At 39.7% G+C, this 12,088-nt stretch overlaps 2 protein-coding genes across 2 annotated transcripts in view; both read left to right on the forward strand.

Annotated features, from left to right (window-relative positions):
* Positions 1–11,044, forward strand: part of LOC138008190 (uncharacterized) — a 109,702-nt gene extending 98,658 nt beyond the window's left edge. The window contains exons 19-21 of the mRNA XM_068855422.1: positions 2,102–2,491; positions 7,323–7,702; positions 10,205–11,044. Of these exons, the coding sequence (XP_068711523.1) occupies positions 2,102–2,491; positions 7,323–7,573 (641 nt within the window). The 3' untranslated portion in view covers positions 7,574–7,702; positions 10,205–11,044. The remainder of the gene's footprint in view (positions 1–2,101; positions 2,492–7,322; positions 7,703–10,204) is intronic.
* The window catches only part of LOC138005930 (uncharacterized), a 26,393-nt gene continuing 24,646 nt past the window's right edge, over positions 10,342–12,088 (forward strand). Inside the window, exon 1 of the mRNA XM_068852102.1 lies at positions 10,342–10,443. Within this exon, the coding sequence (XP_068708203.1) occupies positions 10,342–10,443 (102 nt within the window). The remainder of the gene's footprint in view (positions 10,444–12,088) is intronic.

Genomic DNA, 12,088 nt, shown 5'->3' on the forward strand with positions numbered 1-12,088 from the left:
CAAAGAGGAACTCAACCAATTCATTACTTCATTCAATTCTTTCCACCCGGCTCTAAAAGACACCTGGCCAATTCCCGAAAATTCAATTGCTTTCCTCGACGTTAAATTGTCAGTCAACGGCAACGGTTTATCTCAAGCGTACAATACAAACCAACAGATTCCCATAACTACTTGCTGCGTTCGTCCTCTCATCCACAGCACGGAAAAAACACCATCCTATTCTCTCCTTAGACTAAGGCGCCTCTGTAGTGCGAGGAAATGTGCACGGTTTTTCAAAAAATGTGGCTACCCTGACTCCGCTGTCACCACAGGCAAACATCGCGCCCAAGAAATCGACCGATAAACCGCACTACAAACGTCACAGAATGAAGAAACCCACAGATCTCCATTCACCCTCAGGGGAGGATCCAGGTTTTTAGCGTAGGGGGTTCGATAAAAGGGGACGCCTGTAGTGGGCGTTCCGGGGGCATCCAGTCAGCGTGTTCTAATATCATTTTTAAAAGTTAAAATGCCATTCTTTTTGCATGAAAATGTAGCAAAGCTGCGTAAAAACGATTCAAATTTGCATTTGTAAAACTACGACAAAAAAATACTGAATTTGATCTTTTTTTTCAACTTTGTGTTTCGTCAAAGACTGGATCAACAAGAGCCCTTCTTCGGGAGTATCTCTCCGCAAAAAGCTGAAACACAGCCTCGCCGACGTCACGGTAGTCAATGGGTTTTCCAAATTTTTTTATTGCAATTTTTGACGTTATTCTCCTGTAATGTTACATTCGAATGTTCGGCATCTTTCCTTCATTTATGGGGGAAATTAGTCAAAAAAAATATTGAACATACGGAAGCTACGAAAGAGACATCTTTGTTTGTTTTTCGAAATAAAGAGAATTTGGAGGTTGTGGGAAATATACGCTAACTCCTTGAGACACTTAAGACTTGCTGAGCTCCACATTTTAAAACCACATTTTAATGTTTACTTCGTAAAAACCTCCGCAATACAATCAAAACGAAACAGAATATAGCCACAGTTCCGCGATAGTCGTCACACAACGTTCTCATTTGCTTGTTTTCGCAAAATTGTTTTCAATGTTGTTGTGTTTTTTATAGTGATATTGGATTCGATCCCGTGACGTCCGAATAGAATTGACTAGCAAGTTCCCGTTCGACTCTGGCTTTACTACAAACCATTTTTAGTAAAGACAGACAATAACATGACATCAACACGAGCAAACGAGCAAATGAGAACGTTGCGTGACTGCGCGACGATCATCGTGGAACTGCGATTCTGTTTTTGTTTCCTCAAGAAGTAAATATTGAAATGCTGTTTTACAGTGTGGAAATCAGCGAGTCTTTAGTTTTTCTGGCAGTTATTTCGTAGCGTATATTTCATAAACTCCAATTTCAGCATTTTCGGAAATTATCTTAATTTCGAAAAACAAACTCCGATTTTCGGAAAGACTAAGTCAGATACTCGCAAAAACCAACTTCGATTTTAAAACACACACACACAAAAAAGTAAAGAAAAAACAAAGTCCGATTTCGAGAAAAAAACTAAGATGTCCCTTAAGAATTTCCGTAGCTTCAGTATGTTCCTTAATGTTTTTGACTAATTTCCACCGTATATGAAGGACAGATGCCGGTCATTCGAAAACAACAGTACAGGGGCCGGTTCCTGAAAGGAGGAATAAGTTATACCTGAGTGTAACAGTTACTCCAGAGATAAATCTGCTATTCTAACAGAACAGAATTTATTCAGAACAGAAGGTATTCCAGGAATAAGGCACATTTATTCCTGGCATAGAGTTATTCCTCCTTTCAGGAACCGGCCCAAGGAGAATAAGGACAAAAATTGAAACAAACGAAACATGGAAAAAGAAATGGCACCCCGATCCCGACCCCGACCCCGGCCCCGGCCCCTAGTTTTGGCTACTACCCACAAAAACGGGTTCAACCTGAGACCGGATTTGACCGACACCAGCTATTTATGTTGCCAAGTGCGAAGGTCATCTATTCAGGCTCCTTGTTTTAAGTTACTTGTTTCATGCATCGGAGATTATTTCTTTTGTTAAGAGGTAATAATTTATTTACTTTGTTTTTTTTTTAGGGTTTTCGAAGCAACGTCTTTTGAATGGAACGGATGGAATCATCTCAGTTTCCTCATATTACTATTACTATTCATGCATGTATCCACATTACAGCTGGCAGATCGAAGCGAAGAAAGGAGAAAAAGTCAAGTTAGTGATTCAATCCATGTATATTTCATGGTGGAACGGGCCATGCACTCTTGGTTACTTGGAAATTCAAAATGGGACCTATGCAGATGGTAAACCGAGTTCAAGAATGTGTGGTAATCTCTTATCTGGCATTGTAACATTTTACTCGCACGAAGGTCAGAGCCTAGAAGTGGTGCTTGCAATCATGAACTCTTATTGGAGCTGGGTGTCCTTCACAGCTACTTACACAGTTATTAGTTACAATGACACTGTGTCCAATGGTAAGCACACTTAAGGGAAGCTGCATAGTCAATAGTGATTAGCAGTTGAAAGTACTTTATTGTAGGTTTTTGTGCGGGTCGTGCAAAAATCGAGGATAGTATTAGAATTTCCAATGACATAAGGTTAAGTAAAACATTTAAGAATAATAATCAGCGATAAAAAACTTTTGCGACGTTTCGAAGACTCCATGTCTTCATTATCAAGCTAATAAAAAAAAAACTGAGCTACCAATGTAGTTAAATATTGGTTTCCAATCACGTGATAAGACGGCCATCTTCGTGCACAAAACAATAGCAAATTATGGCTCATGTTTTGCATCTGTAATCATTCTGAAAAGCTCGGTGGCGGCTTAATGACTTAATTCCCAGTCGGAAAGTGGGTAATATTTCTCTGGTGTTTTTCTTTTTTTTTTCCTTTTTTTTTTTCTGTGTCGGTAAAAGTTTTGCCTGTCACTCCCCTGCTAAGTGGTGTCTTTGTGCATAGAGTCTTCTTTGCGTATTTTGTTAGGTTTTCGGGGACTGGGGTAATGCGTATATTTCTCTGGTGCACCCAGGAGAACATTTAATTAAACTGCAATGGCGTCGAAAGTCATTGTAACGCGCATGGCGTTTTAGTGCATCTTTTAAAAAAAATATACCCTTATGGAGCTCAAGAATGGAACGTCAAATGGATAAACAAGACAGGCGATGAAAAAGAAATATCTAGACTCTTAAAAGCGACGAGTAATGGACTTCGACAACAACTATCGCCCGTCGAGCCGAAATCAAATTAAGCTGTATTTCTAATATTTTACCAAATGGGCTGTTATGTAGAACACTGAAACCAATTGGAAAATTCTCTGGTAACTTATAAGCTCAACAAAAACAGAGAAGGAATCGAACACAGTAAGTGGATTTGTGATCTCTGATGTCTGGTTATTTGCATTCTTTGTACTCAACTCTGCACAGTCTTCAGGTAAAAGAAATAATTGGAAATGTGACAACCAAGAATTATTTGAAAGAAAGCTTGCCGTCTATTTTTTGCTTAATTATTCAAGGAAAAGGTTCTTCATGGAAAGGGTTTGATCCTGAAATTTATCTTGTTGCAATTGCGTATGGTAATTTGACACGATCGAGTTTCTTGTCTTCACGCACGTAATGAAATAGGAAGGGGTTTTTGCCTCTAATAGCAAATATGTTGTTTGTTTCAAAAATTATTTCGCTGGAAAAGGTAGCTTTTATGAATTCATCATGTTGTGTAATGTGCGAGCTTAACTGGATAGTTTTTATGGCAATAGTAAAGCATTTTCGTGTCAAAATGAGGTTAGCGTCTTTCTGTTGTGTTTACTTAATTAAATATACCATTGCCTCGTGAGTTTGTATTTACCGTCTGCCGTTAACTTGATTTCCACTCTCAAAATTACCTCCAGAACCTACTTTTTGCGTAGAATAAGCTTTTAGAATGATGTTCTTGTCTTCTGTGGTGATACTTGACGATTCGGGAACAATTTGTGAAAAAATATTTATAACGGTCACACGCGCAACTTGATCGCCCGAACTTGCCCGATTATGCATAACATCAACTTGGCCTTTTGACATCCCATTGAAAAAAATTCATAAAATATTCGCCGACCGGTCGATTTCTCTGAAACCAAACTCACCAGAATTACCAAGTAAACATTTTTGAAGCCTGCCGATTAGTTTTAACTATCAACGAGGATCACATGATCGATCCAACGTGAAATCGAAGCTGATAAACAATGCTTGAAATTAGGATCAATTCATTTGGCGGAATCTTGGTGTAATCCTCAGATATACTTACTGCACTGGCCTGAGGACAGTAATTTACTGATATTCAATAATGAAAGTCACGTGATTGACCCAGCATGGAAACGAGGCTAGTAAGATTTGCTTCAAGTAAATTACGGCTATATTGGACATATATAAATGGTTGTAACCTTGTAGGTGAAAAAGTAGTTTAGATTGATAATTCATTACGTCATCCATTTAGCATGAAAACGAAGTTAAGATGTTTCAGCATCGTGTTTACTTACTTCAGAAAGAATGTTTCGAATACAAACATAAATGGGCATAATTTCAAGGTCTATCCGGCCATTATTTCTAAATCTCATCTCTAGTTATTACTCATTGCTCTCATCATCATCTATCATTTCACTGAAAATATTCTGGCAGGGCTCATCCTCTTCATCAGAACAAGAACAGAGGTCTGTGCATGGCAGCTCATTTTTGCGGCACTGGCATCGGTTGCTTGCACATTGTTTCGTGCAGATACATTTAACTAGGTGTCATCACTGGTAGCCATCTGCTGTCGTTTCTCCCAACCATAGTTTTCAGGAGATGGTATGTCAGGGTTTGCCACAATACGGAGTTTAAGAAACGACGACGGCTACGACTACGACAACGCCACAAAACAGTAATATCATTGGTTAAAAGGGCATAAATAATCGTGCTGCACGTGCAGCACGGATTTTAGCCAGTATTTTTGCGGTCCTCTGCATAACGACGACGTGAAATCATCAAATTTGAGGTTTTTACGACAACGTAAGCATGCAACAGGGAATCTTTCATTCTCTGTTTTCACTCTGGAATCGCTTGAACCAAGAGAAAATGAGGGGACAGAGAGGGAGGCTCAAGGCGTTGGCCGGGATATGTTATGTCCACGAAACTTATTTTTAGACGAGCGGAAGTCTTTGTTCTAGCGGAAGTCTGTCTTCTGAGACGTCCGCATGGAGGCCTTGCCTCGCTCTCAGGTTCTTAGTGAAAAGAGGAAATGATGGCGCACGTGGAAGGCTGATGAATATATATTTTCTTTCAAACATCGGACCGAGGTTAGCCTGCATGCGGACGTCTCGGAAGACTTCCGCTCGTCTAAAAATAACTTTCGTGGACTTGACATATCCCAAGGGCTGGACCGGGAGCCTCCTTCTCTGTCCCCTCATTTTCTCTTGTTGCCATCTGAAGCTTTTTCGCTGGCTAATGCAAGCCCATATCTAAAGAGCTGACCGGTTTTCTACCTGGCCCAACAACGCTAGCTGTAATATTTTGCGCTTGCATTAAGATTGTCAGTAGGGTCGGCCATTCATGAACTGGCGCAGCTAACAGTGGCGGTGCGACTTTCGTCACTCCCATGGGGTTGCTAATGAAAGAGTTGTATGCTGACCACACGGGAATTCCCATTCTTTAACAACACTCTAGCGTTTTTGCTTAAAAAAGTTCATTTCTCTCTTGACTCTCTTCTGCTGATACTTCATCGCTAAGTTCTCTCTGACGGGCAAAATTACGAGCCAAGAGCCATGAGAAGTCTCGTAAACTGACAGTAATCGGAAGCTCATTGGCATTGAACAGTCCGAATATTTGACTTGAAGGATTTGGGCATGGACTGGGGCATTGCAATAGGGTTGTGATTGTTTCTGGAACGTCCTTTACGGAACGACTCTGATCTTTGGTGTTAACAATCCTTTAAATAAGCAAAATTAACAATTATCCTATTCAGACGGGCGCAATATCAACTACAAGTGTAATAGTTGTAGTAGCAGTCTTGTATTTTACATGCTATTGTAGCTTTACAGTTGATAATTTGCCTCTAACCGCGTATTGCATGCTTCACATTGACGTCAAGACAACTGTGGCTGAAGAAACGTCATGATTACTTACCTCAATTTCTGCTTATCATCTTGTGGGTCCTTTCCCTGGTAAATTGCCATAGCAGCCCCATGGAGAGTACGCTGCCCATCATATGTGTCCTCTGCAAAATCAACATAAGTAATCGCAAAAATACGTGTCGTCCCTTGACAATGTCAGGTGCAAGGTACACACCTCCATTTTCTTCCATTCGTTCAAGAATTGTAGCCTCTATCTGAGCTTCCACTCTCAACACTCTATTGTATTCGACTGACATGCCAAATCCGTGAAGCATGTTAACTAGCTCTTTGCTTTGTGGGTAAGCTGATGAACAGCCAGTCCAACAGCTAACTGTTGCGGTATCTCCCTCGACAGGCGTAGCGTTTCAGACTTTTTTTTTAGTAATCTGCCTCTCTGTAAGACACAACGATATTGCTGTTTGGCACAAACTCACAGCACGCTTCTTCACGTCTTCTGTCTTCTCATTACGCAACCTCTCAGTTTTGGGACCTTGGATGAGACACATGCTGAACCGCCAGAGCTCCTCTGGTACTACATCATCATCGACATCTTCAAGTGTCCTAGAAGATTTCCACCGCTTGGATTTATGAATGGCTTTCCTTAGAGTTGAAAATAGAACTTGCATAAGACGACCTCAATTACAATAACAATACAAACTTAAGTGCTCTTTAGAAAATGAACACATCCGTTAAATTAGTCTTGCGCGCATAATTTGAAAATATAGGTCACTTAGTAATTAGCATCTACCATGAAGAAACTGGAGGATCGGGAGCGCTGTTAAATTCATAGCCCATTGAATATCCGATCTTCCAGTTTTGAGAAACTTCACTGCGATGCGACATAAGAACCATGAAAAACTGTTAACATTTCTTTCGTTGTCCTTGTAACCCGTTTTCTTGCTCAATGAGAAAGGTTTTACTTCCTGTGGAGAACAGAGCGTGTAAATTTCAACCAACGAAGTCTGTTATTAACTGTCTAAGTATCAACTGGTATTTTGTTCGAAATATGGTTAGCTATCGTTAAGGGTTGGGGTTGCATTCATTATTGATAACTGGGATAACCTTTGCTCGGCGAAATGCGTTTGGCGACTTCATAAAAGCTTTTGTTTAACTTGATAACAAGTTCCCTTTCCCTGTCCCATTCAGGACAATAATCCTCAAAATGCTATCTGTTTTAATACTTGTTTTAGAATGTTCCAACTACAAATTTCTGAACGAGTCCAACCGAGCAATGACCTATGTTAACAGCAGCATTGGTAACCTCTGCGATTCAACGTTGTCTGGTTGGTATCGATTCAGCGGAGAGGCTGGGACTCAAATGGCAGATTCTTGTCCAAAGATACATCACTGCAGTACAGACTCACCAGGCTGGCTCAATGGCACGCATCCTACAGTGGCTGAGGGGATTGTGCAGCGCAAAGTATGTTTTCGCAGCACTTGAATGGGACTGACTGCTGCTACTTTTCAAAGGACATCAGTGTCCGCAACTGTGGAGCGTTTTATGTTTACCGCCTTGATCCACCCAGGTGTAACTCACGTTACTGCGGCAACGGACTTCCACAAGCACCAGGTCAGAACGCATTTTAAGTTTTTTAAAGTTCCGACTTTTCCTTTGCTACTTTGGTGCCAGAGCCTCTTCTTTTGCTTGACAAGATTCAAATACTTTTTGCCAAAAAACAGTTATGTCCATCCTTTGAAATGCGGGTCTCGGTTAAAAGTTTAAGATTTTTGATACAGCAATAATCATACATTAATAAGAAATCAATTGATGTTTTAATCCTTCGCTTTCCCCAGGCTCCCCAGTCTAGTTCAAATTCATTTAAATCGAAATAGCCCTTTTCACGCTTAGTTTTTCTCATTTACATTACAATATAATATAGCATGTATGTGAGGCAATTTCGGGGTATTTTGTAGTTTTAACCCGAAATTGCCTCGCATCCACGTTAGATTACATCGTAATGCAAATGAGAAAAACTAACCGTGAAAAGGGCTATTGGCCTGTTATTAACCTTGGGTTATACTAGATACTTCTTTGACTGCACAGATCTATAACTGTAACATTTTGTAATATAACTCAGACAGAACGCATGCTCTCGCTGGTCAACAGGTGCGTTTGCATGAGAGTACGTTAAGATGATTGTCACGTCTCGTTATCTGCTTTTCCCGGCACAATCATAAAACATTTCAAGCTTCCGTAAACTGATCTTAAATTAATAAGCTAATACTTCACTCCAACAAAAAAATAACATTAAATCACACAAAATAACCGTCCAGTCACGTCAGTCTAACGTTAACGTATTTCAATGAATGTGTTTGTCTCCGAAACAAATAAGTTTTAGAATCGCCTATTTTTGTTTTCAAATTCGCGGGCGCCGCCAACTTGAATAATTGTGACGTCTTAAGGTTGCCCTATTGTTATTAGACAAAAGCTCTTTGTGTCAGAGCAAAAGAGCAACCGTAACGCGTCACAATTATTCAAGATGACGGCGCCCACGAAATTTGAAAGTGAAAATAAGCGATTTTAAATTTACTTTTCTTGATATAAACACTTTTTTAAAAGCAAATTTGGAAGAAATTTGTTTGTAAACATAATTTCCTTCAGTTAAAACGTATTCTGCAGTAAGAGTGACGGTTCCCTTCAAGGTTGGGTAGGATATCTTTTTCCTCCAGAGCCCAGGAGAAGAAGCAGAAATAAAAAAAAAAAAAAACAAAACAGAGGAAAAACAGCGATTTGCAACTGTTGATGATCTCGAGCTGGGAGAACTCGTCGAGGGATCTCAAAAGCTAAGTCAGCAAAATACGCAACTTTCAAGTTAAATAACCCCCCAAGTTCTTTCATCGTAAAATCACAAATTTCGAAAGCAGTTCTTACAATTTTCACCGGAGGTTTGGTGTTTTTCCTTGGAGATGGAGATTTGAGATTCAAAGCTGAATCCCTCGCATGCCACGACGCTCACTCTGGAGCTTGTCCAAAGTTGAATTTTTACTTTGGTAACGCGAAATTCATTGGCTAGTGGAAAATCCTATTGTCAATATAATGTTTTGAAAATATTTATTTTGAACAGGAGATAAACTCACTCAATACTAAAAATATTGTTTGAAAAAGAAGTTATTCTATGAAAGCAATAGAAAGACCTTTTTTTTTACCTTTTTGCATTGCCTGATTTTAACTTAACACTCGGGCGGTTGGTAGAATTCTCGAAAGTTATGCATCGACTTCGTGTTGGGTTTGCATAACTGTCTCGAATTCTCCTAACCCACTGGGCCCAGTTGTTCGAAAGCCGATTAACTTAACCCAGGATTAACGTATACTGTGGTTTCATTTTTCAACTTTTGAGTGAAAATTTCTTTTCCTATTTTTGTTTTTCAAGATTGACTTCTTTTAATGTATAATTTTGCCGAATTTCAGCGCTGAACAAATTTTTTGAATTAGAGAAATAAGCTCCTTGGTTAAATTTTAATCTGAAATTAGCGTTAATCGGCTTTTGAACAACCGGGCCCTGGTGTTTAGATCAGGCTATGCAAACACGGAAAAGTTTTCTATTACTTAAATGATACACATCTGATAAAACCTTCGGCTCCGTCGTCCCGCCGCCTACCTAACCTAACCTAACTTATCACTACTGTTAATGTACTGACTAGTAGTTGGCAGAGCAAACTGTGGTGACTAGGTAAGAAATTAATTAGAATGACAAGATTTGAACGGGGCAGTGTTTTAATTAATGAGTGGGGGAACTGAAGGGGGATGGGTAATTGAAACTGGATTACTAAAAAGCACCAGGATTCTATATCCTTATGCGTTAGCTGTGCATTTCATGAGAAAAGAAGACCGGGAAAAACGCCCACGTTAAATTGCACTTTAAAATGGAACCCATTTTGTTTAGAACATCGCTCTTTTGCCGACATATCATTACAACTCTCGCTCAAGTCACGTCTTGGATTCTTTTGTCTCATTCATCTCCTTTTGCACATCATTCATTTCCTCTAATTTTTGCGAGTGTTGTTACTCGGAGCCTGGAAGTGATGCCTTTTTCTATCAATGAAATTATTATATCGAATGAAATCTTTTTAGAATGTTCAAACTACAAATCCCTCACGGAAGGCAACCCGAGCAACAACGTATCCACACAACCATTTTCAACTTTTTCGTTGCATCAACGAAGGCACCCTGTTTGGCTGGTACCGGTTGACAGAGAGGCTGGAAATCAGATGGCTGATACTTGTGTTGAGATGTATCACTGTGGTGCTGTTTATCCAGGCTGGCTTAGTGGAGGACACCCGTCTGTGAAGGATGGCGCTGTCGTGCGTAGGGTGTGTTTTAATAGATACTACGGATGCTGTGAATACTTCGTTTACATCAGTGTTCGCAACTGCGGTGGATTTTACGTTTATAAGCTGACTCCTTTGCCTACGTCTAGCTATTGCTACTATCGTTACTGTGCTAGCAACGGAACTGCACTAGTACTGCCAACAACATTGACAACAGGTAAATATTAATTAGTTTCTGGCACACAATCACTGAAAATTTGAAAGTTATCGGTATGGTATGTTCAATTTTGAAAATATCAAGGTAAGTGGTTTGAATTTTTCCCAACGCAAAACTCTCAAGGAAAAGTTGAGAGATCCTTTGAACGAAAATCAGCTATTACCGAGATCTCCATTGCTGTGGCCAACATGCACTGAAATAGGTCATGTCAATGTATATTATATAGATAGATAGTGATGAAATACCAGGATTTTCCTTCTTAGGAAAAATCATGTCTTCACCGCTCGCGGTGAACATACCATTTTTATCTTGCACAATTGAGGATATAGGTGCCATCATAGTAACTAACACGATTAGCCAAGAAAACGCGAGCTTGCCCTTCATTGTAAGATACTTTTGTGCTGTAATATAATTCTTCTCTACGACATTAACATTTTTATCGCACAATGTGACATTAACACGATTTGTTTTTGTATCTTTTTCACCATTTCGAAAATTAAAAAAAAAAGATTGTTTTAGTCTCGACATTTCATCAATATGGAATTGGATGTGAGACTGGATATAGCTGACTGGACACTACGCACTTATTTATCATCTCATATCCAACGAACGCTCATGGAATAATCGTTAATTAATTTCTGGTTGACAGACTAAATTTCAGCCTACACTTTGCCGTTTGCTTTTGTTTGCTCTCCTCTTTAAGCAGGGAGCTAAAGCGACGAAAAAGGCTACGGCAATAAAAAGTACGCTTTACAATATAACTTTGGGCTATCGCAACTATATGGCGATTACTCCATTTCGTCACGTTGTGCATGCAATACGGGAACACTAACTAGATGGGCACGAACGGGTAAAAGGTGAATTTTTACCACAATCGCTTGTAATTTCGCAATCTGATTGGCTAATTTGCCGTTGTCGATAAGAGCGTTCACAACGCTGCTCGCGTCATAGCTCGCGTCAATTTGCCACGCAATATAATAGCCAATCAGAAACGCTCATTTTAGGAAAAAACCATCATATTACGAGAAAGTTACAGACAAATGCTTGCCTCTTTTCTGTGTCATGATTTTGGTCACGCTCAGAAATAAACACTTTCACTTTGCAGTTCACATATTGTGGTAAAAAAAAACAAATTGAAAGTGGTTCGAGCGTTGTCCTGTACTGTTTATGGACAATGATAGTCATTACAGTGGGTCAAAATTTTGTTGTGGACTTCACGAGGCCAGCAAACCACTGTGATGACGAATATCGTTTGTCCATAACAGTATCAGACAACGCTGAACCACTTTCGATTTGATTAAATAGAAAATGAAACATGGTTATCTTTACTGACCCCTTTTTCTCACTGAGACGACACATTATGCGCCAATCAGTTTACATTTGGTTGGTGATACGAAAGGAACGGAAGGACTATGAGTCGAATAAAACCTGTGTTGGACGACCGATAATTGAAGCTCTCCTCGAGGGTTG

The sequence above is a fragment of the Montipora foliosa genome, chromosome 6 (assembly GCF_036669935.1).
Source record: "Montipora foliosa isolate CH-2021 chromosome 6, ASM3666993v2, whole genome shotgun sequence".
NCBI classification, from domain to species: Eukaryota; Metazoa; Cnidaria; class Anthozoa; order Scleractinia; family Acroporidae; genus Montipora; species Montipora foliosa.